This window comes from Mustela lutreola, chromosome X, assembly GCF_030435805.1.
Source record: "Mustela lutreola isolate mMusLut2 chromosome X, mMusLut2.pri, whole genome shotgun sequence".
NCBI lineage: Eukaryota > Metazoa > Chordata > Mammalia > Carnivora > Mustelidae > Mustela > Mustela lutreola.
Window position 1 is genome coordinate 43,060,555 of NC_081308.1, and position 27,886 is coordinate 43,088,440.

General features: G+C 43.7%; 1 protein-coding gene across 1 annotated transcript; it reads left to right on the forward strand.

Annotated features, from left to right (window-relative positions):
* The first annotated feature begins 9,851 nt into the window (after nt 1-9,851).
* Nucleotides 9,852-19,243, forward strand: LOC131822032 (P antigen family member 3-like). Its single transcript, XM_059158413.1, has 5 exons — nt 9,852-9,927; nt 13,270-13,361; nt 14,021-14,129; nt 17,602-17,727; nt 19,131-19,243. The coding sequence occupies exons 2-5, from the start codon at nt 13,278-13,280 to the stop codon at nt 19,151-19,153; spliced, it is 342 nt and encodes a 113-aa protein (XP_059014396.1). The 5' UTR covers nt 9,852-9,927; nt 13,270-13,277; the 3' UTR covers nt 19,154-19,243.
* The last annotated feature ends 8,643 nt before the right edge of the window (nt 19,244-27,886 follow it).

A 27,886-nucleotide genomic window follows, 5' to 3' on the forward strand; every position in this document is an offset into this window, starting at 1 on the left:
AGATTTGGCCCAGTGAGAAAACCATGACTTAAAAAGATTGATATCCACAGGACAGGGGAAACAGCACAAAATCAATTTGTGTGAAGGGGTTTCTCTGGATTGTACTTTGGACAGGTGGGACAGTGAGGTAGGCACTTTTTAAAAACTTTTTATCTTTTTATTTTAATTATTAATTTAATTTTTGGGACGGAGAGAGGGTGGGCAGGGGCAGAGGGAGAGAAGAGAGAGAGAATCTTTTTTTTTTTTTTTTTTTTTTTTTTTTTAAAGATTTTATTTATTTATTTGACAGAGAAATCACAAGTAGATGGAGAGGCAGACAGAGAGAGAGAGAGGGAAGCAGGCTCCCTGCGGAGCAGAGAGCCCGATGCGGGACTCGATCCCAGGACCCTGAGATCATGACCTGAGCCGAAGGCAGCGGCTTAACCCACTGAGCCACCCAGGCGCCCGAGAGAGAGAATCTTAAGCAGGTTCCATGCCCCGTGCAGAGCCCTCATATGGGGCTTAATCTCGGGAACCTGAAGTCACAGTCAGCCAAAATCAACAGTCGGACGCTTAAGCAACTGAGTTGCCCAGCTGCCCCACTTTTTGAAAACTTCTTAATTCCAGTATAGTTAACATACAGTGTTATATTAGTTTCAGGCATATTCGATACTTCTATACCACACTTGGTACTCATCATGAGCAAGGAGGAGCAAATGTCCTCTTAATCTCCATCACCTATTTCACCCACCCCCTACCTCCCCTCTGGCAGAAATAGGCATTTTTTGTGGCCTTATTAATATTTCCTCACCAATATTGGTTCACAAACACTATCATTTTGTCAGTAGACTAATGGTTTAATTAGTCTAAACCATTAATGGTTTAATGCCTCTATAGTGGTAAAGCAAAGGGAACTGTAGAATATCTGGTAGGGCCAGATTATTATTTTGTCCAAACCAGAGTTCTCTTTTTATTTGGAACCCACAATTATTAGATTTCCAGTATTGTTTTTCCCTCTTTGGGGCCAGTTGTTGGGTATCTCTTGTCAACTTTTCCAAATTATCATTTGGGAGAAGAACATCCCTTTGAAACAGGACAGAGATTTGGCTATTGGTTTCCTGGAGGGCAGCATTTTTGGTGGAAGTATCAGCGAGCTAGTTTTTCTTTGGTCTCCAAGGAGCTGAGTCTGGCACGCCCAGGAACATTAATAGTAAATAGAGCAGCGGGCAAAACTATGGAATCTGATACATTTTGGACATAAGAACCATTTAAAATTGTACCCCCACCGGAAGTAAGGAAAACTCATTTCCACATAACATTTCACAGTCATGGGCTACCCCAAAGGCATACTGACTATTGGGTATAAATGTCTGTGGTTTTACCCTTGGCTAAGGAATAAGCTTGAGTGGGGCATCTAACTCAGCCTGCTGGGCTAAAGTAGCCAAAGGTAAAGGTGTTGTCTTGATGACTTCAAAAGGAGTTGCAATAGCATACCCAGCACAGTATCTACCATTTTTCATCCTTTAAGTAAGGACCATCAGTAAGCCATGAAAAGTCTGCATTGGTTAGAGGAGTTTCCGGTAAATTGTCATGGGGAGTCAAAAAGTGATCTGTCAGTGGTAAGTAGCTGTGAAAGGGTTTCTTCAGGATCTAAACGTGGTCCTTGTTCCAAGATCAGATGCCCTAACTATAGAACCTGGGTTTGAGCCAACTGCAAGTTTTCTTTGGAGATTTTCTCTAAGGCCAAAACTTTTTAACAGGTGGATGTTTTCCTCCTGTGAAGAGGCTTGAGAAGGGAAAGAGAGAAGCAAATAATCTATGTATTGTAGCAAAGTAGAGACTGCAGAAAATTTTATATCATCTGAATCAGCTTCTAAGGTTTGTGAAATACAAGAACTCCCGTGAAATCCTGGGACATTACTGTCGTGGTGTATTGCCTTTTTTCCCAAGTGAAAGCAAAAGGATGCTGGCTATCCTTATCAACTGGAATACTAAAAATGCAGTGCATGGATCAATTTGAAAAATTTGCTTTCAACGGGAATGGATGTCAGCAGCACATGGGAGTTAGGAACAACAGGGTGTTAATCAATAACAATGTTATTCATTGCTCCAAGGTCCTGGAAAAACTTCCATCCTTGGCCATTGGGTTTTCTCACAGGTAAAATAAGGGTATTAGAGGAACCAGTGCAGGCGATAATGAGGTTCTGAGCGTTGTAATCTAGTATGGAGCCTTGAAAGGTTTCCTTATTTATAAGGCATTGATTAATTCTAGGGAGAAATTTTGAGGGATCTATTTGAATCTTGATGGGTGGTACACTGTGAATTCTGCCAATATCAGTTGAAGATTTTGCCCATAAAGAGGATAGTAGCTAATCTAATAGGAACAAACGATCAGTGTGCCTGGACTCTGGTATAGTGTCATCAGAGATAGGGCAAACAAAAGATGTCAAAGGGTCATTTAATTCCTGGTTGGCTATTTTAATTACCACTGTCAAATTCTGGAATTATTTCCCCCTTTGGGAGAAAGAAATTCTGGCGTGGTACTTTTCTAAGAAATCTCAGCCCAATAAATGAATAGGGATTGGAGAGCGAAGCAGGAAAGGGTGTGCATCACTCAACCGGTGCAGACAAAAGGGAACAGGTTCACAGACATGAACCTGTTGAAGCTTATTAGAGGACGCCCCCCCCCCCCAACTTGAACTTCAAGGACTCCAAGGCAGGGGCTGTTTGGAACAGTGAAACTTAACACTAAGACTGTACCTCTGGTGTCTATAAAGACAGAGATTCATTCCCAATCTCGTCAGTGGTTTCTCTGAGCTGATTAAGAGGGAAGAGCCCAAGTGGTCCCTTGGAGCCCTGTCACTGGAAATTAGGAGGACATTGGAAAGGCTGGCTAGAGGGCTGAAGGCTCTAGGAATGCTTACTTTTTTTTTTTTTTTAAAGATTTTATTTATTTATTTGACAGAGAGAAATCACAAGTAGACGGAGAGGCAGGCAGAGAGAGAGAGGGAAGCAGGCTCCCCGCTGAGCAGAGAGCCTGATGCGGGACTCCATCCCAGGACCCTGAGATCATGACCTGAACCGAAGGCAGTGGCTTAACCCACTGAGCCACCCAGGCGCCCCGAATGCTTACGTTTTTAACAGTCTTTTTTTTCCCCAATGCCCTGGTTCTTTGTAATACTAGCAGAAACTAAAAGGGGTTTGGTTTTGTTTAGGGGTCTTTATTTGCTAGAGTTGAAAGTTGAGAATTTTAGTGGGCTTTCTTTTGAGTGACTCATCTAGAATGTGAGCAAACTGGTTTGGCAAATTAACTAAGCCTGGAAAGAACATAATTTCCCATTCTATCCTCATCCTTTTAACTAAAAGAGAAAGATCCTGGTTCAGTCCATTAATAAATGCAGAATTAAATGTTACCCATGTGGATTCAATATCTAACAAAAACCCAGAGTTTTCTTTGAAAACAATCTGAAGCTGATTGTAATAGTCACAAACAGTGTCATCGGGCTTTTGTGTATAAACCTGAATTTCGTTCCAATCAACTGTCTTAGGAAAAGCTACTGCAATTGCTTGACGGAGACATTTGGTGAGTGTTCTAGCATCTTGGCAGAAGTTGGAGGGGGGTTATCTTTCTAAATACCTTTCTAGATGTTCCCATCAGTCTAGTTTCATCCAATGTTTGGCCTGGTCTTCACCAACAAGCATGTAAATTTGATACAAATCTGAGAAACCGGGTTGGTAAAAGTTTGAGTGACTATGTCACATTCTGCAGGAAATCAATGGGGGTCCTCAGTCACTTTAGGAAATGCATTAAGGGTACCTGGGTGACTCAGTCGTTGAGCGTCTGCCTTCAGCTCTGGTCATGGTCCCAGCGTCCTGGGATAGAGCCCCGCATTGGGCTCCCTGCTCTGCGGGAATCTTGCTTCTCCCTCTCCCACTCCCACTTCCCGTGCTTGCAGTTCCCTCTCTTGCTGTCTCTCTCTCTCTCTCTGTCAAATTAATAAATAATCTTAAAAAAAAAAAAAGAAACTCTTTAACTGTAGCTCCCAATTCAGCCTTACTCCAGGAAACATAAGAAATTTGGAGCTTATTCGGATCCCCAAAGTGTTTAACTTTAAAGGAGGCAGGTTTTAATAGGTTCAGGAGAGAAGGAAATGGGAAGAGTTTTGGAGGGAGAAGGAAGTTTGGACAAAGGATTAGAATGCGGGATTGAGGTATAGAGGAGGTGAAGTCAGTGCAGAGGGTATAGAGGTAAATGGCACTGGAGATGGGGCCTGAGCAAAAGGTGTCTGCCACATGACAGGAGACAAAGAAAACAGTGGAGGGAGGAAAAGAGGTCTCAGAAGCCCTTTTTACTTTTTTCAATTGTTTATTTGCCTCAGTTAATGTAGAAATAGTATTTTGTGGGGTGCCTGGGTGGCTCAGTCAGAGGAGCATCCAACTCTTGGTTTCAGCTCAGGTCATGAACTCAAGGTTGTGAGATGGAACCCAGCATCAGGCTCCACACTTGGTGCAGAACCTGCTTGAGATTCTCTGTCTCTGCCCCTCCCCCTGCATGCATGCATGCGCTCTCTCTCTCTCTCTCTCTCTCTCTCTCAATTAAATTAAATGTAATCTGGAAATAGTATTTTGCAATGAGGCAAACTTGGAATCTTGAAAATGTTTGGAAGCCTCAAGGTACCAATTAAAATCAGGGTCTTATTCAGTTTTGTTATTGTTGTTTTGTTTTGTTTTGTTATTTTGAACTGTGGCTTTCTAATTTAATTTTGAGAAAAAGTAGTTTTGGGAGATCAAAAGTCTTCTATAATGGCCACTGGTGTACTTTTGGCTAAGTTGGTTTATGTAGTTAGAGGGAACCACAGTTTTTTAAACAAACTATTATTATTATTTTTAAAAGATTTTATTTATTTATTAGAGAGACAGCGAGAGAGGGAACACAAGCAGGGGGAGTGGAAGAGGGGGAAGCAGACTCCCCACTGAGCAGAGAGCCCAATTTGGGGCTTGATCCCAGGACCCTGGGATCATGACCTGAACTGAAGGCAGATGCTTAATGACTGAGCAACCCAGGTACCCCAGGAACCACGGTTTTTAAACATGAAACCAGCCAGGGTCTCAGAAAGAAAGGGGTGCCTTTAAAGTATTTTGATGACTGGGGTCCCACTTCTTAGAAGGTTTTTCAGGAATAGCTTGGTTCTAGAAGGAATCAGGCCAAAGGCCAGCACAGTTCCAGTAGGCACAATTCTACCAGAACCAGTCTGGTTCCAAACGGAGTCCAATCAAAAGCCAAAGAATAGTCTCAGAAAGGACAAAGCTTTAAAACAAATCCCAAAGAATACCTGGAGAACTTGAAACACAAAGCAAGGAGAACTTTAATCCAGCAGAAAACTTACCCTTAAACTCTATGGTTGGGGAGCATAACTGGTTCTGTGGCTACTAGCTCAGATTTTGCTCACTAGTCTTGGAGTTGTTGGGGGTCTTCTCTGGATTCTACTCCTGATCACCAAATAATGTTAACCTTAAAAAGAAAACTGTCGGTTATTATAGCTGCCAAAACGGGGTTATTTAGGAATAACAGAGAAGTATAACTGGGGACATGCAAGCTCTGGCAAAACCATAGGCAAGGTGGGAGAACAAAGGAAAAGGATGCTCTTTTCTAGAGGAAAAGGGGGAGCTGGGAGACACAAAGTCCACTGAAATAAACTAGGATTTCCACCTGCATTTGTTTTTCATTGGCTGAGTTGAGACAGTCTCTCATTGGCTGGGCAGTTGCTGGGAGAAGGAGAAAACCTTTCTCCCTCCTGCTGGGGTAGTAAAGTAGTAGGGACTTCAAAGGTATCTTCCTGTTGGGATCTGCAAATGAGGGGAATCAATAGGGCGAGAGATCCCCCTCTGGCCTCCTACCTGCATTTTAGTGAGGTTTCCTTTTCTTACTGTTCACACAGTTCACACACTGATGTCCAGTGATTGTCTTTCTCATGTGAGTCGAGAATTTTCTTTGGTTCTTCATATGCTGAGTAATTTGAATTATATTCTGGACATTTTGAATATTAGAATATGAGACTCTTGGTATTGTGTAAACCCTATGGGAGAGGTTTCAATTTCTGTTTCATCAGGCATTGTCTCTTCACAGGCAGGCACAATAGCCCTTGTCCTTGTTCTAGGGCCAGGACAAGGGAAGCAAGTTGGCTTTGGAGGGGAGGGGAGTGGATGAAGATGAGGCAAATCCTGGGGGAATCATTTGAGGTCTCTGTGTCCTGGAGATGCCAGAAAATGCCAGCAAGAGGCAGATTTGGGAATCCTAAGTAGGCCAGGATAAGGGGGTAGGAAGGCCCCTACTCACACACAAATGGACACAGTGGGCATGCTCAGTGCTGCATGCCCTCCCATTGACCATTTGTGTGGGGCGTGTTCATAGCATACCTCATGCTGAGTGATGCTCCTCACACCATTCCCTGTGGATTCCTTCCTTCTGTCAGACTCAATCTGTAAGTCCCCTGATAAATCCTCCCTGGAGTATAAGTGTGAGTGGGTATGAGGAAGGAGTCAGTGAGTTTCAGACAGGTAGGGTCTGTGTGGTTCCTCGCCTCTGAGCAGAAATATCCTTAAGGTCATCATTCTTCTCTTCAAGGGCAGCAGCCACCATGGCCTTTGATATTGTTGCAGGCCTGGACAAGGGAGGACAACGGACTTTGGCGGGATAGACAAAATTGGGGCAAATACTGGGGGAAAGATTTAAGGTATCTCTGTCCTAGAGGGCCCAGGAACTGCTAAGAGAGGGCCAACTCAAGGATCCCTGGTGGGGCCTGGATAGAGAAGTGTGAACCACCCAGGACACGAGATACACTGCACCTGCCCAGTGCCACCAACTTTCCCATTGCGCTTTGGCAGGGGGTGTGTGCAATGCATTCTGGATGCACAGCTGTGAAGACCCCACCCCCATGACGCACACGGGGTTGTAATGCACCTGCGCAGTGTCATGTTCGTTTTAATTTGGCATTGGCGTGGGCTTCCTGAAGTGCCATCTGGTTGCAGAACTGTGCAGGTCACATCTTACTGTCTGGATTTCTTCTTGGTGACTGAGACTCAATTGGTAGGTCCCCGGATCAGTCCTCTCAGGAATTTAAGTGTGAAGAGGGGGGCAGCAGTTTTTGGGAGGGTAGGAATGGTGTGGTATCTGGCCTCCAAGGAGGAAGGTCCTCAAGGTTGTCCTTTTCTTTCGGGAGTCTCCGCAGGCATGATCATTGTCTATCTTGGTGGGTGTGGAATGGAGGAGGTCGGGGGAGGATGGTGAATGTGGGGGTGGGCTTGAGGTGAAGATTGGGCATTGTGAGCCGTGATTTAACGTATCTGGATCCTAGAGGTGCCAGCAATTGCCGACAGAGGGCAGATTACAAATCTTTAGTGGGGCGTGGGTGAGGGGGTGGGGAAGCCTGCACCCCACCCACACACGCAGGACGCACTGCGCCTGCCCAGTAGCATACTCTTTTATATCCGCAGTTGGCGTGGGGGTCTGCGCAGTGCTTTCTTGGTGCAGAGCTGAGGGGATTGCATCTTAGCATCTGGATTCCTTCCTGGTGACTGAGATTCAATTGGTAGGTCTTGGGATCAGTCCTCTCAGGAATTTAAGTGTGGAGAAGGAATCAGAGGGCTATGGGTGGGTAGTGGTGGTGTGCTTTCTGGCCTCTAAGGAGGACGACCTTTTCCTCCAGGTGTCTCCCAGCCCTGGCCATTGTCTGTCTTGGTGGGTGTGGGACAGAGGAGGATGGTGGATGTAGGGGTGGGGTTGAGGTGAAGACTGGGCATCCTAGGCCATGATTTGAGGTATCTGGATCTTAGAGGTACCAGCAATTGCTGACAGAGGGCAGATTAGAAATCCTCAGTGGGACCTGGATAAAGGAGTGGGGAAGCCCCCATCCCATCCAACACGTGGAATGCACTGCGCTTGCCCAGTAGCATATTCTTATATCCGCCATTGGCGTGCAGTTCATTTAGTGTGGTCTGGGTGCAGAGCTGTGCAGGCCGAGTCTTACTGTCTGAATTCCTTCTTGGTGTCTCAGACTCAACTGGTAGGTCTCGGGATTAGTAGTCACAGGATTTGTGTGAAGTAGAAGAGCCAGCAGGCTTTGGGTGGGTAAGGGTGGTGTGCTTTCTGGTCTCCAGCGAGGAAGGTCCTTGAGGTTGTTCTCCTTTTCCTCTCGGTGTCTCTGCGGCCATGGACATTGTTTTCTTGGTGAGTGTGGGACAAGGGAGGATGGTGGGGGTGAGATGAAGATCCGGCATCCTGGGGGCCTGATTTGAGGTATCTGGGTCCTGGAGGTGCCAGGAATAGTTGACAGAGGGCAGATTAGGAATCTTCAATTGGCCTGGATGAATCAGTGGGGAAGCCCCCACCTGACTCTGCACACACGGTTTGCCGTGCACCTGCCCAGTACTATGCGCTTTTTAATCGGCCATGTTCATGCATCGAAGAGCTGTGAAGGTTTTGTCTTAGTTAAGTCTGGATTTTTTCCTGGTTTCTGAGACTCAATTGGTAAGTCTTCGGATCAGTCCTCTCAGGACTTTAAGCATGAAGAAAGAGTCAGAAGACTTTGGGTAGGGGTAGTGTATTTTGTACCTCCAAGGAGGAAGTTTCTCGAGGTTGTCTCTTTTTTGTCTGGGTGTGTCCAGAGCCCTGATCATTGTTTTTCTAGTTGGGTTGTAGGGGTGGGGGTGATGAAGAAAGATCAGGAGGGGGCCCAAGCTTGATTTGAGGTATCTGGGTCCTGGAGGCATTAAGAATTGCCATCAGAGGGCAGACTGGGAAAACTCAGTGAGGCCCGGATGGAGTGGGGAAGCCCCCACCCCATACTGCACATGGGGGTTGCAGTGCGCCTGTGTGGTGGCATGTTCTTTTAAATCTGCTGTTGGCGTGGGGTTCATGTGGCGTGGTCTTAGTGTGGAGCTGTGCAGGTCATGATTTACCATCTGAATTCCCTCTTGGTGTCTGAGACTCAGTTGTTGAGTTCTTGGATTACTTCTTTCAGGAATTTAAGTGAGAAGAAAAAGCTTGTAGACTTTCTTTTGGGTGGGTAGGCGTGGGGTACTTTTCTGACCTCTACGGAGGAAGGTCCTCGAGGTTGTTCCCCTTTTTCCTCTTGATGTGTCTGCATCCAGGGCTATTGTCTTTCTTTGTGGGTGTGGTACAAGGGAGGATGGTGGGGGTGGGGTGAGATGAAAATTCCGGTGTCTTGGGGATCTGACTGGAAGTATCTGGGTCTCGGAGGTGCTAGGAATTGCCAACAGAGGGCAGATTAGCAATCCTTGGGCCCAGATGAGGGAGTGGGGAAGCTAGCCTTCACCCGCCCAACACATAGGATGGAGTGCGCCTGCCCAGTACCATGCGCTTTTTATTCGGCCATTTTCATGGGGTGCAGAGCTGTGCAGGTCGCGTTTTGCCATCTGGATTCTTTCTTGGTGTCTGAGATTGAGTTGGTAGGTCTCCGGGATCAGTCTTCTCAAGAATTTTAAGTGTGAAGGAGCCAGCAGACTTTGGGTGGGTAGGGGTGGTGTATTTTGTGGCTTCCAAGGAGGAAGGTTCATGAGGTTGTCTTCCGTTTCTCCGGCCGTATCTACAGCCCTGGTCATTATTTTTCATGCTGGGTTGAAGGGGTGGAGGTGAGATGAAGGAAGATCCGGCACCTCAGGGGCTTGACTTGAGGTTACCTGTGTCCTGGAGGCTGCAAGGATTGCCAATGGAAGGCAGATTAGGAATGCTTCGTGGGGCCCGGATGAGGGAGCGGGGAAGCCCCCACCCCCACCCTGTGCACATGGGTCGCAGTGCGCATGCGCCATAGCATGTTTTTTTTTTAAATCGGCCATTAGCTTGGGGTTTGTGTGGCGTGGTCTGAGTGCGGAGCTGTGCAGCTGGCGTCTTACCATCCGGATTCTTTCTTGGTGTCTGAAATTCAGTTGGTAGGTCTCCGGGATCAGTCCTCTTAATTTAAGTGTGAAGGAGCCAGCAGGCTTTGGGTGGGTAGGGGTGTGGTGTATTTTGTTGTCTCAAAGGAGGAAGGTTCATGAAATTGTCCTCAATTTCTCTGGCCGTCTCCACAGCCCTGGTCATCATCTTTCATGCCGGGTTGTAGGGGTGGGGGTGAGATGAAGGAAGATCGGGCACCTTGGGTGCTTGATTTGAGGTATCTGTCCTGGAGGCCCTAAGAATTGCTAGCAGAGGGCGGATTCGGAATGCTCAGTGGGGCCCGGATGAGGGAGTAGGAAAGCCCCCACTCCCACCCTGCACACACGGGTTGCAGTGCGCTTGTGCAGTGGCATGTTCTTTTAGATAATCCGCCATCAGTGTGGGGATGGTGTGGCGTGATCTGAGTGCGGAGCTGTGCAGGTCGCGTCTTACCATCTGGATTCTTTCTTGGTTTCTGAGATTCCATTGGTAGGTGCTCGGATCGCTCTTACTAGGAATTTAAGTGTGAAGTAGAAGAGCCAGCAGGTTTTGGGTGGGTAAGGGTGGTGTGCTTTCTGGCTTCCAACAACGAAGGTCCGTGAAGTAGTTCTCCTTTTCCTCTCAGTTTCTCTGTAGCCAGGGGCATTGTATTTCCGGGTGGGGGTGGGGTTGAGATGAAGATCCGGCATCTTGGGGGCCTGATTTGAGGTATCTGGGTATCGGAGGTGCCAGGAATTTCCGACAGAGGGCGGATTAGGAATCCTCAACAAGGCCAGGATGAAGGAGTGGGGAAGCCAGCCTTCCGACCCCACCTCCAAACAGCACACAGGTCACAGTGCGCCTGCGCAATACCACGTGCTTTTTATTCGGCCATTTTAGTGGGGCGCAGAGCTGGGCAGTTTGCGTCTTACCGTCCAGATTCTTTCTTGGTGTCTGAGATTCAGTTGGTCTCCAGATCTGTCCTCTCAGGAATTTAAGTGTGAAGAAGGAGCCAGCAGGCTTTGGGTGGGTAGGGGTGTGGCTTCCAAAGAGGAAAGTTCTTGACGTCCTCGTTTCTCCGGCCGTGTCCATAGCCCTGGTCATTTTCTCTCCTGCTGGGTTGTAGGGGGGGGGTAAGATGAAGGGAGATCGGGCACCTTGGGTGCTTGATTTGAGGTATCTGTGTCCTGGAGACCACAGGATTGCCATCGGAGGGCAGAATAGGAATGTTCGGTGGGGCCCGGATGAGGGAGTGGGGAAGCCCCCACCCCCACCCTGCGCATGCGGGTTGCAGTGGGCCTGCGCAGTGGCATGTTCTTTAAAATCCGCCATTAGCGTGGGGTTTGTGTGGCGTGGTCTGAGTGCAGACCTGTGCCGGTGGTGTTTTATCGTCTGGATTCCCTCTTGGTGTCTGAGACTCAGTTGGTCAGTTCTCAGATTACTCCTTTCAGGAATTTAAATGTGATGAAGGCACCTGTAGGCTTTGGGTGGGTTGGTGCCGTGTGCTTTCTGGGCCATACAGAGGAAGGTCCTCGAGGTGGTTCTCCTTTTTCCTCTCAGTGTCTCTGCAACCAGGGCCATTGTCTTTCTTGGTGGGTGTGGGAGAGGGAGGATGGTGGGTGTGGGGGTGAAATGAAGATCTGGTGTCCGGGAGAATGATTTGAGGTATTTGAGTTGTGAAGGTGCCAGGAACTGCCAGCAGATGGGAGATTTGGTAATGTGGTACTGTGCCTGAATGAAGGAGTGGGAAACCCTACCCACTTGCGTTGCTGGATTGAGTGTGCATGCCCACTGTTGTGCTGTTTCTCAGTGGCCATTTTCATGGGTCAAGTACAGTGTGTTCTGGTTGCGAAGGTGTGTGGCTTGCATCCTATTACCTGTATTCTTTCTTACTGAGACTTAATTGATAGGTCCTCAGATCAGTTTTCCTAGGAATTTATGTGTGTGAGGGGTCAGCCAGTTGGCTTTGGACTAGTAGCGATGGTGTGGTTCCTGGCCTTTGAGGAAAAAGTTCAAGATCATCATCCTTTTCACAAGGATTGGGGCTGTCATGGAGGCAAGAGGAACTACTGACCGAAGGAAAATTTAGGAATCTCCAGAGGCGGCCTAGCTCTGGGGGTGGGGGAGCAGCGTGCATGCCTAGCCCTGCTGCATCTTTACCCACAGGTGTGGGGTATGTGCAGTGAATTGTGAGTGTTGAGCTGTGTGGTTCTTGTCTTACTGTCTGGATTGTTCTCTCGCTGAGACTCAGTTGGAAGGTCAGCAGATCAGTTTTTCCAAGAGCTTAAGTGTGAGGATGGAGCCAGTAGGGTTTTTTGGGGGGGAGGGGTATTAGGGTAGTGGTTCCTGGCCCCTGAGGAGGAAAGTCGTTGAAGTTGTCTTCTCACAGGTGTCACAGCCACCATGGCCCTTGATGTGGTGACAGGACAAGGGAGGAGTTGGAGTGGGAACAGATAGGGGTCTGATGAAGATGAAGCTAGTCTTGGGGGCATTATTTGAGGTATTGGGGTCATGGAAGCACAAGGAACTGCCAACAGGGCACAGATTCGGGAGTCCCCTGAGTCTGAGGGGCCCTGGGTAAGTAGCAAGTCCAGTGGTAAAGAAAGGTCCTAGAAACGGGGAACCTTGTGAGGTTGCATCCCTGAGACTTGTAGTGTACCAAACAGGACCAAGAGAGGAGAGTGCCCCATATAGTCTTTTTATTATAGGCACTTAGCTCTGCAATTTTAGTGCAAAAATAATTGTAGACAGGTGTGCCTGTGTGGCTCAGTGGGTTAAAGCCTCTGCCTTCAGCTCAGGTCATGATCCCAGGATCCTGGGATCAGGCCCCACATCAGGCTCGCTGCTACCCCCTCTCTCTCTGCCTGCCTCTCTGCCTACTTGTGATTTCTGTAAAATAAATAATATCTTTTAAGAAAATAATTGTAGACAATACATCAACAATGAATGTGGTTAAGTATTCCAATAAAACTATTGGAGGTGTGGAAAGAAAGGGCTTGGCAAATAAATGTGTGAGAGCAGTAGTTACTCAAGTCTTAATTATCTGGTAGTATTCTCTTATATACCTCCAGGATGGTGAATGAAGTTGTGAAGCCACATCACTTTCAAAATATATTGTGTTTCTTATGTGCCTTATGTAATTTCTGTTCAGGCCATGACCTGAACAGTCACTTTTGTGAACCATTAGATTCCATGTGATCGGAGAGCATGCACAATTAAATTACCATTAGACTGACTTTAAAAACATTCTCCATGTTTGGCGGGTATGTGTGTGTGGGGGGGGAGCAGAAAGCACATTTCGCTGTGTGGCCACAGAAGTGGTTAAATATGACTATCCTCTCAAGTGCATTTTCCAATTCCCAGTATTCTGTTTTCAGTGGGAACTATGAATTGGCAAGTGAGGTCAACATTCAGACCTAGAGCAAGACGAGATGATGAAAAATCTTTGCAACTGGTTGGGCCTATGGTTGTAAGTACTTGAACAATTGTTTTTTTTTTTTTTTATTAGTACAAATTTATTTTTGTGGACATGTTGAACTGCTATAGATATGCTGATAAGGATTTTCCATGCCGATAAGGAGCATTTATCCAAGAGTGTTACATTCTGAGATTTTCTGGATGGATGCTGTTCCGTTCCTGGGAAATGCACCTGATGACTTGTTTTTCATGCATACTAACAGCAGACTGCACACATCCATCCCAACATACGTGAAAATAGTTTCCAAAGCCTTTCAGAGTAGCCTTTGTGGGAAGAGTAATTTTATTAAGAATGTGTATATTGAATAGTATTGGAGAAATGTCTTTAGATTTTTGTTGTTGGTGGGGCCATTAAACCGTTTTATAAATGCCTTGTGGATGTGACCTCTTTACTAGCTGTGGAGAGTCTGTTCTGCCAGTCTTCAGGTCTTCTTTCTGGTTACCCAGTTAGGTGGGTATTATCTATATACACGTGTATATATGGGATGAAATGGGCTTAGAATCCTCCTGCCCTGCCATCTTCTGCAGAAGTGAAACGTCTTTAGATTTACTTAGGATCAAATGTATCTATGTATTCATGTATTGACATTATTGATGTGTGTCAACAACACAACTTTTTATCTATTTACATATACACACGCATACACCTAGGCCCAGCAGCCTGACGCTGAGCCATGTTATGGCAAGGAGCCACCAACTGAGCGTCAGGATATTATACCTGATCAAGAGAAAAAAGATGAAGGAGCATCTGGGATTCAAGGTGAAGGGAAAGGGAAGAAGAAAACCCTCTTGGGGGCGGGATGTGTGTGAGTGTGTGTGCGTGCTTTGCGTATCGTGATATACTCATAACAGAAGGGAAGACAACAATAGGAATCTCAAACATTTCCTGGAAATTGGCTGGAAAAGTGAAGAGAATGGAGTTTGGAACTGAGGGCAGGCTGTTCCTCACTATAGTACGTTTCCCCTATTTTATAAATGAGAAAATTGGGGCTCAAGGATTGTGGTTATCAAAGAGCCATTTGGCTATTGAAAACAAAATTTACTGTTTTAAAGTGGCTCTTAAGGGACGCCTGGGTGGCTCAGTGAGTCAAAGCCTCTGCCTTCTGCTCAGGTCATGATCCAAGGGTCCCGGGATTGAGCCCCACATCAGGATCTCTGCTCTGCAGGGAGCCTGCTTCCTCTTCTTTCTGCCTGCCTCTCTGCCTACTTGTGATCTCTCTCTGTCAAATAAATAAATAAAATCTTAAAATAAAGTGGCTCTTAAAAGGAGTTTACATTCTTCTGTGGTTAGGAAAACCAGAAGAGGGACCCCTGGGTGGCTCAGTTGGTTAAGCGTTTGCCATTTGCTTAGGTCATGATCTCAGGGTCCTGGTATGGAGCCCCGCATTGGGCTCTCTGCTCACCAGGGAGTCTGCTTCCCCCTCTCCCCTTGCTCCTGCTCGCTCTCTCCCTTGTTCATGTATTCAAATAAATAAATAAAAATCTAAATTAAAAAAAGAACCAAAAGGTTAATTATCCTGAGATTAATATGGGACAAATAATTTCTCCCAGATGTATATAGTATTCCTAGTATATGGATTTTGAAGCAAGATCTTTACATCATTCAGGCCACTGTTAAAGGTGTCTGGAAAGTGACTGACCACAATGTCCATTCATTTCTTCCTACTCTCCCGCCTTTGTTCTAACTATAAATAGTATGCTTACTGTTACTCACAAATAACTTTGCTCTTCCTTTTGGTTCTTTGTTGTGCATGGGATTCACTTACGGAACATTGCATACAGGACAGGGCCTTTGGACCTAAGTATAACTTTGTTAAAATAAAGTTAAGTTTTCTTTTACCCTTAATGGGGGTGGGTGTCACTACTCTAAGATTTGTCACAGGTCTGCAAATAAACACTTGGATAATTCTTCAGAAAATCACACTTTAATTATAATTTAAATCCTATCCATGGTGTAGACTTCAGACTTTGTAGAGTGGCTGCTCACTGCTCTTAGTACACTATGGCAAAACACTAGAATTATACATGAATTATGGTTTATCCTTAGGCTGTCATTTAAAATAAAGGTTTCATAATACAGGAAAAACAGGTAAAGTCCATTCCTAGTTGCTACTAATATTGCAAAAAAGCCCCTACACTGAACTGCATGTACATTTTAAAATGGTTAAGATGGGGATGCCTGGGTGGCTCAGTGGGTTGAAGCCTTTGCCTTTGGCTCAGGTCCTGATCCCAGAGGGCTGGAATTGAGCCCCACATTTTATTTGCCTCTCAAGTAAAATCTTTTTTTAAAAAATGGTTAAGATGGGGTATTTTATGCTATGCATTTTTAATTTTTAAAAAGATTTTATTTATTTGACAGATCACAAGTAGGCAGAGAGGCAGGCAGAGGGGGAGGGGGAAGCAGGCTTCCCTCTGAGCAGAGAGCCCGATGCGGGGCCTCGATCCCAGGACCCTGAGTCAAAGACAGAGGCTTAACTCGGCTGAGCCACCCAGGCGCCCCTATGCTATGCGTTTTTAAACCACAATTTAAAATGAAATAAAAATGAAGTACTGTCGTCTGAAGTACAATGTCATATATTTTTATTCTTTGTAGTTCAAAACCACAAATTTACAGGAAAGTAACAAGAATAGTACAATCATATATATACTTATGTTTATATAAACTCTTCACCTGGGTTCACCAGTGATTAATAGTTTTTACCGCTTTGGTTTCATGTCCTCTTCCCCTCCCTTTATATATACACACAGTTACTGATCTGTTTACTGTTACTACTGTTAAGTCATTTACATAAAGTCCAACTATTATGATCCTTTGCCCTAAGTACTTTAGTGTACGTATAGCCTCAGAACAAAGAAAAAGTCATTCTCTGGGCTGACAACTGTACAGAAGTTTGACAGCAGGGGAATATTACCATTTAATATACAGTGTAAATAAAATTTCTCCAGTTGTCCTGATAATTTCCTTCATATAATTTTTTTTATCCAGAGTCCAGTTCAGGATCATGCATTTATTTGCATTTAGTTTTTTTCTAAAGATTTATTTAAGAGGGAGCAAGTGAGAGTGGGGGAGGTGCAAAGGGAAAGAATCTCAGGCAGACTCCCCATTGAGCCTGATGCATTCCTGTGTGTGTGTGTGTGTGTGTGTGTGTGTGTTGGGGGGGAGGGTTGCGGCTCAATCTCACAACACTGAGATCATGACCTCAGCAGAAATCGAGAGTTAGATGCTTAACTGAGCCCCTTGGGTGCCCCAGATTTAGTTTTTTCTTTTTTTAATCTGGAATGGTTCTGCACTTTTTTTTTTTTTTTTGCTTCTGCACATTTTTGATGAGGACAAAGCAGTTGGTTTGCAGAATGTTTATCACTTTTGGGCTTTAAGACTTTTCTTTTCCTTCAACATTTATTGGCATCTGCTCTTGCCATGTAACATGCCAAGTACTGAGAAATGTGCTTTCAGCCTTGATCTCACAATCTGGTCAGAGACGCAAGTCACTGGCAAGTATAATCCCAAGTACAGTATAGGTAAGTTACAAAGGGGACACCTGAGTTTCCTGAGGGCAATTTTGAAAAGGGTAGAGGGTAATAAAACCCTGCCTTGCTAGTTTCTGGTAATGGACACCTGAAATAACACTCCTGTAATTCTTTTTTTTTTTTTTTTTTTAAGATTTTATTTATTTATTTGTCAGAGAGAGAGTGAGCGAGAGCGAGCATAGGCAGACAGAGTGGAAGGCAGAGTCAGAGGGAGAAGCAGGCTCCCTGCGGAGCAAGGAGCCCGATGTGGGACTCGATCCCAGGACGCTGGGATCACGACCTGAGCTGAAGGCAGCTGCTTAACCAACTGAGCCACCCAGGCGTCCCTGTAATTCTTACCACATTTATTACCACACTAGCCTAAGGCTTTCATTTCATAACACTGAGGGAATGAATATTATTTCCTTATTCATCTCCCATGTTTTACTTATTTTTTTATTTTATTTATTTGAAAGAGAGAGACACAACGAGAGGGAACATAAGCAGGGGGAGTGGTAGAGGGAGAAGCAGACTTCCCGCTGAGCAGGGAGCCCATGGGGGGACTCAATCCCAGGACCTTGGGATCATGACATGAGCCGAAGGCAGACATTTAACAACTGAGCCACCCAGGCACCTTTTTAATTTTTTATTTATTTTTAGAGATTTTATTTATTTGACAGAACTCATGTTTTGCTTCTTAAATTGGTCCCCTTTTTAATTTCAAGGGCCAGCCCTGGAACCTAATCCAAAGGAACCAGCTGGTAAGAAGACCGGGTGTGAGCGTGGAGATGGTCCTGCTGTCAAAGGGAGGGGTCTTGCAAATCTAGAGCCCCTGAAGATGCCAGAGGCAGGTATGTTATCCATCAAGCATGTAAATGACAGGGTGTCTGTTGTCCACAATATTATATTTTTAATAATACCGAGGTAATAACATTGTTCAGTGTAGCTCACATCCCAAATGGCTGATTCACAGACTATTGGGCATAGATTGGGTCAAAACCATATAAATCGCAAGATAGGAAAACCATTTCTTTCAAGAATAAGTTGTTTAGCCAAGAGCTATAATAATTTCAGATACCTGCAGAGAGATCCACTTTTAACAGATCTGTGATGCATTTGTAACACACATCGGTTTGTATGAAATGTGCTGTGGTCCTTGGTCCTAGTATCAGCTCTAACATAATCTGTGTAACTCTGGGTAAAACCCTCACCCTCTGAACCCATCTTTTCTCTTAGGAAAGTAGGGGATTCAAAGCAGATCCTTGAAAACCGTTTTCAGTTCTGAGTTTGTGTACCCTGGTTGTGTTGGAAAGGATTCACTCGTTTACATAATTTTGAAGAAAATGGACAAAAGCCAAGTATAAAGAATAAGAACAAGACAGTAACAGACCTTGAATATACATTTGGCTTTCCAGTTTTTCTTTTTCTTCCTTATCTTGTCTTCCCCTTCCACCCCCCACTTTTTTTTTTTTTTTTTCGCAGTTTGATGTTACCTTGATGGTAATGACTTAAAACTGCTGTGACCATGTAATGTGTGCAAACGGGCATACTTCTAAGTATATAGAGCCACGGTTTGTAATTACAACGGGCATATGGGTGAAAACAGGGACAGATGGTCACCCTACTTAAGATAACCATGTAAAGGCTAAACTAGCTTAAAGAACAGTTTGGCACTTTCCACAATAGAGTTGAAACATTTGCAATACTAGCCTTTCTATTTATTTCACTTAAGCAATTCCAAGCATGACATTATGGTTTTTGGTATCTTATATTTGGAAGGTTTTCTCAAATCAAAACATAAAATGGGTAACTTCTTAAAATTTTTTTTAAGGATTTTATTTATTTATTTGACAAAGATCACAAGTATGCAGAGAGGCAGGCAGAGAGAGAGGAAGGGAAGCAGGCTCCCCGTTGAGTAGAGAGCCCGATGCGGGGCTCTATCCCAGGACCCTGGGATCATGACCTGAGCTGAAGGCAGAGGCTTTAACCCACTGAGCCACCCAGGCACCCCAATTGATAACTTTTTAAAAGCTTCTCTTAGGTTTCTCATTTGGTTGATTGGATTCTTAACAGTATAAGAAATCTTTGCTTTCTATTCAAAATTACCTGAGTAAATGCATTGGGTTTAATCTATTCTGACCTTAAACCGTCCCCTTTCTTTGATCATCAGAAATTGTTATTTCTATACCTTTTAGTGTTGTCTGAATAAAGTTCTCTGAAGTTCTCTGAAGTAACGCTAATGTTTCTCTTACAGGCGAAGGGAAACCGAAGGTTTAAATGAAGACAAGCTGAAGCCACATGGGCAGTTCTTGTATTGAAAAGTGGCTACAATTCTCTCAATAAAGTTCTGCAGTTTTGTCCAAAGAAGTCTTAGACCTCGTTTGTGAAATTTGTTCCTAGGAATTTGAGGTTATTGAAAATAGTACTTCTTTTGAAATTTTATATTTTTAAAGCGTAATTGTTAAATTCTAGTGTAGCTAACCTACAGTGTTAAAGGAGTTTCAGGTGTACAATTTAGTGGTTCAACACTGTGGAAAACAGCATGGAGGTTCCTAAAAAAATTAAAAGTAGATTTACCTTATGATCCAGTAATTCTGCTACTGGGTATTTGCCCCAAAGAAAACGAGACATAATTTTTATATATTACTTTTTCTATCCAGCAGCGTTGCTAACTAGGCTTAATACTAAAAGTTTATCTTTAGATCTTTTTCCGTTTTCAAAATACATAATCATATCATCTTTGAATAATAACAGTTTTGTTCCTGCTATTTTATATTATTTTAATTTTTTGTTCCTGCCATTTTAAACATTGCATCTTTTATTTTCTTCTCTCCTTTTATGCCATTAGGCAGACCCACTCAGTACAGGGTTGAATAGGACTGGTGACTGGGTACATCCTTGTGTTCTCCCTGATTAGAAATGGAAAATTTTAAACATTTTACCATAATATTCACTGCACATTTTTTGTAGATACATTTTAACAGGGTAAAGTCATTCTAGTCTATTCCTAATTTGCTGGTAATATTCATTTTGAATATATGTTGAATGTCAGCAAACACATACGGCATTTACTGAGATGATCCTAAGATTTTTTTCTCTGTTACTGTGGTGAATTGCGTTGGCAAGTTTCTGTGTTTAAGCCAACTTTGGATTCCTAGGGTAAACAACTTGGTCATGAGTGATCCATGTCCTAATGATCTGTTCAGGACTTTTATGTATTTCCTCACGAGTGACACTAGTCTATTTTTTAATCTTAATATACTCTGTTGGACTTCGATATCAAGGTTATGCTAGCTTCATAAAATGAATCGGGATGTAAAATGTATTTTTCTATTTTCTGGAGCTCCAAGGCTGTGAGTCATGTAGGGCTAGGGTTTATATTCAGCTGTTTCTGGATTGCTCCTCTGTTGTAAAGCTGGACCTCGACATAAAGGGCAGTGACTTAAGAGGCAGTTCCAGGTTCCCATCTCTTCAAACTTTGTGAGGTTTCAGATTCCCTGCAGGATAACCTATAATGATGCTCTCACTCTGAAAGCTACCTGCTCCTGTTTCTATGCCAGTATCCATCTATACCCAGAAGGTTAAAATTGGCTTTTAACTTTTTCCTAGATAATTTTGATCTGTGCTGTAGGGTAGGGAATGGCTGACCAACCCAGAGCTGTGTACAGATAAGATAGCTCTATCTATTGAGTTCTTTAATAACAAATAATAACTCACATTTATAGGGTATCATCTGTTAGTCACTTCTCTGTACTGGGTTCTTTATAATTTATAAGATCATCAAATCCTTATGAAGAAGGGAAGTCAGAATTGTCCCAAGACTGGCCATCTCTGCCTTCAGTAAGAGATAGATCTGGGGATTCATTGAAGTTCTAAATTCAAAGCCCTTGATCTTTCCTCAGTAAAAGCTTCTGAAAGTGAATAAGGAAGAACTGATGGCATATATGATGATTTTAGTTACAATCTGGTATTTATGTAAGTATTTTTTAAAGATTTTATTATTTGAGAGAAAGTACAAGCTGGGGGAGCCGCAGAGGGAGAGGGAGAAGCAGACTCCCTGCTGAGCAGAGAGCCCGATGCAGGGCTTGATCCTAGAACCCCAGAATCATGACCTGAGCTGAAGACAGATGCTTAACCAACTGAGTCACCCAGGTGTCCCATTTATGTGAATTGTGTGTGTGTGTGTGTGTGTGTGTGTGTGTGTATACACAATTTGATGTAAAAGGCTTTGTTCTTATCTTGAAGGGTTTCCTAATTGCCAAACAGAACTCATGTGGTGCCCCAGATGAAATCATGAGTAAAATAAAATTAAAAATCCCATGATGATCTTGTGCTACACAAAAATAGAGCTACAGAGTACTAAAGCCATTTGAGACAATTGTTTATGGGGAGAGAGAGAAAAGAACTTGTGCCCCAAGCCTTATGGTAAAATCTCCTGTAAACCCATCTGTCCTTTCAAATTATTCAGAGATGGAACAGCTACAAATCTCTTCAACAAAAATCTCCCATTCGCCTAATAGTTCTTGCTCAGAATCTTCCTTAACTGCCTGATTTCAACCTTATACCCCTATTTCTATACACAATGACAGCAAGTTACAGCTGTGAGACCCCATTTGTAGCTTTACTCCCCCATAAAACAGGTTCTGAAAAGAAGCCTAAAACCATTCTGAAAGAACACCCTACTTAGAATCTACCTTGCTTAGGGAACGGCAGGGTATTACATAAAGTAATGATTAATTCTCCCTCTCACAGAGGCTTTTTTTTTTTTTTAAAGATCTTATTTATTTATTTGTCATAGAGAAGCGAGAGCGAGCACAGGCAGACAGAGTGGCAGGCAGAGGCAGAGGGAGAAGCAGGCTCCCTGCCAAGCAAGGAGCCCGATGTGGGATTTGATCCCAGGATGCTGGGATCATGACCCGAGCCGAAGGCAGCCGCTTAACCAACTGAGCCACCCAGGTGTCCCCTCACAGAGGTTTAATAATGTTTTCTGACCACAAAGGACTGAAATTCCAAGGTTCAAATACAAAAAAATAAATGTAGGGGATCCCCATTTGCCACAAAATAGGTGAAAGTTCACCCCGTTGTAAAGGTGGTTGAAAAAATTAGGGCCTCAGAAGAAGAAAAGGAAAAAGGAACCAGGGGGACTGGCTGAGGCAAAACATCCCTGGATCTACCTCTTCTGTGTCCTTATGGGCTATGCTATGAACTAGGCATGGATTTTGGTCCTGGCTCTGACACTGTGATGGTGTGAAAGGCATTTAAATCCTTTGGGCATCCATTAGGTCTGTTGCCTTATCTTTTAAAAAGATTTTTTTTTTAAAAGATTTTTATTTATTTATTTGACAGACAGAGATCACAAGTAGACAGAGAGGCAGGCAGAGAGAGAGAGAGGGAAGCAGGCTCCCTGCTGAGCAGAGAGCCAGATATGGGACTCGATCCCAGGACCCTGGGACCATGACCTGAGCCGAAGGCAGCGGCTTAACCCACTGAGCCACCCAGGCGCCCTAAAAAGATTTTATTTATTTGAGAGAGAGCAAGAGAGCATGAGCTGGGGGAGAGGCAAATGGAGAGAGAGAAGCAGACTCCCCACTGAGTAGAGAGCCCAGTTCAGGGCTCGATCCCAGAACACTGTGATCATGACCTGAGCCGAAGGCAGATGCTTAACCAACTGAGCTACCCAAGGACCCTGTGTTTCCTCATTTGTAAAATAGGAATTACAGTGATTGCTGTGATGAATGAGAGAGTATACAGATATGTTGTTTGCTCTGGGGACCATCACATTGGTGGGTCAGACAAACAGAAAAGCAGTTAAAGTGCAAAGGAGAAAGACAGGGAAGGGATCCAGGAAAAAAATAGTGAGTGGGGTGGCCAGGAAGCAGGAGAAGAACCAGGACAGGAGAGGAGACTGAGAGAGGTCACTGGATTCCCATGTCCACTGGTCTGGGTTTGCATATGGGATCCTGTTGATAGGCTGGGTGACATGTACCTCAGTACTTAATAGTAAAATAAGCAGACTGGTCTCGCACTTAAAAACCAAGATAATCACAACTTCCTCATATCAGGGAACCTCCATGCTGTTTTCCAGAGTGGTTGCACCAGCTTGCATTCCCACCAACAGTGTAGGTAATCAGACCACACTGTAGCATTTATCCAAAAGATATTTACTAAAGAGTCTGGTTTGGTTATCTACCCTTTTGTATATGGGAAGACTTCGGTGAATGAGCTGATGATGCATCCCTTAGATGAGGACTGATCTGATCAAGTAGCAGTAACAAAAGACAGACTGTGAAGAGAAAAATTCATTTAATAAGTTTTACATGACCTGAGGAGGTGGTTAAACCTCAGCATGTTTATGCTAGATTTGATGAAGAGTGGAAAGTCATGGGAAAACGTGATAGGACAAGAACAGTTATGAACCTAGTGTAGTAAATTAGGGGAAACACCAGAGTCCTTTCATTTGGATCCCTCTTAGTGTTTTTGGAAAGAAGGATGCTCCCTTTTCTTTTTTTCTTAAGATTTTTGTTTATTTGACCGAGAGAGAGAGAGAGTGAGCGTGCGTGCACAAGCAGGGTGTGTGGCAGGCAGAGGGAGAGAGAGAAGCAGGCTTCCCACAGAGCAGGGGAAGCTTGATGTGGGACTCAATCCCAGGACCCCAGGATCATGACCTGGGCTGAAGGCAGTCCCTTAACCATCTGAGCCACCCAGGTGCCCAAGGATACTCCTTCCACTTGAAAGAGGGCACCTTTCATATGAGGGTCTTATGACCTATTTCAGGGAAAGGTTAGAAAATCCTGCCTACCCCTTCAGTTTCTTGAATTCCTATAGCTAAAGTATGCAACAGGCTAAGGTACCATGTTTTGGGGTAATGTGTCCTGAACCCCATCATTGGCAGAGGTGAGTAGCATGTGTCATCCTTATCACTCAAACAAAAACCAAAACCAAGTCAAAACCAAAACCAGGAATGTCTGCGTGGCTCAGTCAGTTAAACGTCTGCTCAGGTCATGATCCTAGGGTCCTGGGATCGAGCCCCATTGGGCTCTCTGTTCAGTGGGGAGCCTGCTTCTCCCTCTCCCTCTGCCTGCCATATCCCCTACTTGTGCTCTCTCTCTCTGTCTGTCAAATAAATTAAAAAATAAACACCCCCCCCCAAAAAAAAAAAAACTTTGAGCGCTTGCTGGGTATCAGGCTCCTTATTCTGGGCTAGGCAGGCTCTGAGGACATAGGAATGATTCACACGGGATAAGTTCTCAAACAACTCATGGTTAATGGTCAGAGAACCATCCACAAGATAATGACGGAGCAAATTTGATTACAGCCATGCAGGGAGCCAGAGGGCGCTCGGAACACAGGAGAGAGAGCCCTGTAACCCAGGGGGTCAGGAATGGCTTCCCCCAGGGGATCATGTGCATGCTCTAGGTGCTGTTTCACTATAAATACATTTCAATCTCTGTTATTATTCCTCTTTCATTTAAAAAAAATCTTACTGCTCCATTATTCTCATTCTGTAGATGAGTTAATTGTGAATAAGAGAAGATAACTCTCTTATTCAAGGTACAGCAACTTTCCAACCCTGGACTCTTTGAAACCCTGTGTACTTCTCCTCTTTTTGCTTTTAATATTGTCTTCTCTGTTAAATCACATTCACCATAAATAATTTTCCTTGCTCCTCTTGGCTCATAAGTTCTTTTTCTTTAATTCATCTGGAGTTTATTTATTTAGCTTCTTTTTAAAGATTTTATTTATTTATTTATTTGACAGAGAGAGACACAGGGAGAGAGGGAACAAAAATGGGGAGTGGGAGAGGGAGAAGCAGGCTTCAGGCACCCCTAGCTCCTTTTTTTTCTTTTTACAGCATTAGTGTCAAACTGCCAAAATAGTTTTCAAAGTGACTTTACAATTCACGTTCCTACCAGCAGTGCATGAGGGTTTTAGTTGGTTTCACATCCTTACAAACACTTGTGGGGGCCAGTCTTTTTAAATTTAGCCATTCTAAATGGCTGTGTAATGGTAACTCCTTGGAGTTTTAATTTGCTCAACCCGTTGAGCCTATATTCATGCATTAATTTTCATCCATGTATATTCTTGTGTGTTCAGATTTCCTGTACATGTTTTGTTGGGTTGTTTGTGATCTTTTTGTTTAGGGTTTTGTTTATTTTCTAAAATTTTATGGTAATATACCTTTGTCTGTGTTTTTATTCATTTGTGTTGGATACTCATGCCCTTCATTTTTAAAGGATCATTCTTGCCTTTTTTTTTATAATTTTCTTTTGCTATTTTCTCTGTTCTCAGTGTCTGGAAGGTTTCGTAATTTAATCCTAGATTACTTTTACTAAGACTTTTTTTTAAAAGGTTTTATTTTATTTTTTAAGTCATCTCTATACCCAACCTGGGTCTTGAATTTACAACCCTGAGATCAAGAGTCACATGTTCTGCGGTGCCTGGGTGGCTGGGTCGTTAGGCGTCTGCCTTGCTTGGGTCATGATCCCAGGGTCTTGGAATCAAGCCCTGCATCGGGCTCCCTGCTCCATGGAGAGCCTGTTTCTCCCTCTCCCACTCTCTTTGCTGTGTTCCCTCTCTCGCTGTGTTTCTTTCTGTCAAATGAATAAATAAAATCTTTTTTTAAAAAAAGAAAAAGAAAAATCTACTTTTCTTCACTTCAGTAACAATTTTTTTAAGGCTTTTATTGATTTGACACACAGAGAGAGAACATAAGCAGGGCAGGGGCAGGCAGAGAGAGAGGGAGAAGCAGGTCACTGCTGAGCAGGAAGCCCCATTTGGGGACTCGATCCCAGAGCCCTGGGATCATGACCTAAGCTTAAGACAGATACCCAACCAAATGAGGCACCGAGGTGCCCCCAGTAACAACTTTTAAAAGGTACAAAACAAAAAGAATCTACTTTTCTACCTTTTCTTAATTCATGAATGCTTAAAATATAAACATACAGCTTACCTGATTCAGTTCCCCTTGTTGGGTTCTGATACCAATATTATGGGAACTTTCTACAAAATATTGGAAACATCTTTCCTTTCCCAGTGGAAGGGTTTAAGGAGCACTGGCCTTGTGTGTTTTCCTTATAAACGCTGGTGTTCCTAAGCCTTGACAATAACCTAAGTGTTTCTGAAAAGGACAAAAGGTGGCTCATGGCGAGCAGGAATTCTTCGGGTGTATTGACTTTAGCTGGAGTGTTTTCTTTGAGCTAAGCGAGAAACTCCCGGGGCACGCTGAAAGCCAGAAAAAACTGGCTGATATCTGCTGTTTTCCCCCAAGTCACTTGATGACTGTCTTTGATTCAGAGATTTGGGTGAAGAGGCACTCAATGGGAAAACAGAGGGCAAGCGATGAGAAAGGTGGGGAGATTTTTTTTTTCTTACAGGAAAAGATAAATCCCAGATTATCTGCTTGGTCTGTTTAGATAGCAGTCTGTCCATTAAAGGTGCTGGGGGAAAAGAAAAGGTATTGGGAAATCTTTTTTTGTTGCTCAGGCTTTGGGTCCCAGGCCTTTATCAGGAGCTGTGCTCCCGGGTCAGAAGTCATCCTGAAGATGGGTCAGCTCCCCCAGCCTGGGCACCTTGGAGAAGAGATACTTATCTAGGCTGCTGGGATCATAGTCCCAGGCAAGGTAAATAATTGCACAAATTACCCTATGTCACCAGGACAAAGACCTCAGGAGGATCAGAGACTGCTAGATGTGTCTACTGGGCATCAAGAGGCAAACTCCTGGGATCAATTCCCAAAAGAGGTACCAGCTCCTCCAAGAGCCATGGGCACCTGGAATTCTAGGACCTGAAGGATGAATATTTGCAGCAGCTGTGGATAAAGAAAGGGCCTCCTCCTTCACTGCAACAGTCTTCTTTGGGCACTGCTGTGTTTTAAAAATTACTTATGTATTTAAAAAGTGTGGTGAAATATAATTAATATATTATATGTTATATAATATATTAATAATATATTATTAATAGTTAACTAATTAATAGAATATATTTATATATTATATTATATAAAAAGAGCATATGTATAATATAATATTATATATTACATATATATACGGCATAAATTGTACCACCCTAACAATTTTTAGGTGTATAGTTCTGTGGCATTAAGTACATTTACATTGCTATGAACCATCACCATCCATCTCCAGGACTCTCTTTTTTTTTTTTTTAAAGATTTTATTTATTTATTTATTTGACAGAGAGACACAGCTAGAGAGGGAACACAAGCAGGGGGAATGGAAGAGGGAGAAGCAGACTCCCCGCTGAGCAGGGAGCCCAATGAGGAACTCAATCCTAGGACCCCAGGATCATGACCTGAGCTGAAGGCAGATGCTTAACTAACTGAGCCACCCAAGTGCCCCAAGAACTCTCTTTATTTTGTAAAACTGAAACCCTGTACCCATTAAACATTAAGCCCCCCACTTCCCTCTCTATGTCTCTTTCATTTGTAATTGGTAGTTTGTCTTCTCTTTGTGCTTTGCTTGTATTTGTGTCTTTGGTCAGTTTGGCTAGAGTTTGGACAATTTTATTGATCTTTCCAAGGAACTAGCTTTTGGCTTCATTGATTTTTTTCTATTGTTATTCTGTTTTTTAATTTTTCTTGATTTATTTTCTTATTTTTACAGTTTCCTTCCTTTGGCTTGCTTTAAGTTTGATTATATGTCTCTGATTTCATAATGTGGTAGCTTAGATCATTGATTGGTGGCCTTGAGGGGGATCAGGACATGCTACTCTAAAACACAGCACCTTGGCATACTGAATATTTTAAGGTGAAGGAGTGTGAGAAAACAGCAGAAGCGGAAGGTCGGAGTGACCTTCCCCTTGCCTTTTTCCCCTGAAACAGATCATGAGACTCTCATGTGAGAGGTGCCCCCCACCACCCAATACTCAGAGGAAAAGAGCATCCTTCTCTCTGAAGACACAAAGATGCTGAGAAGAATCTGAAAGAAGAGACCTTGTTAAGTTTCCTCCAGCTTTTTAAAAAATATTTTATTGATTTATTTGACAGAGATACAG

Bases quoted from the DNA above. Each gene is read 5' to 3' on its own strand.
- LOC131822032 (XM_059158413.1), top strand. From the start codon at position 13,278: ATGAATTGGCAAGTGAGGTCAACATTCAGACCTAGAGCAAGACGAGAT. The intron at 14,130-17,601 runs GTGAAGGGAAAG...TTTAATTTCAAG, and splicing joins AGGAGCATCTGGGATTCAAG to GGCCAGCCCTGGAACCTAAT. The intron at 17,728-19,130 runs GTATGTTATCCA...TTTCTCTTACAG, and splicing joins CCTGAAGATGCCAGAGGCAG to GCGAAGGGAAACCGAAGGTT.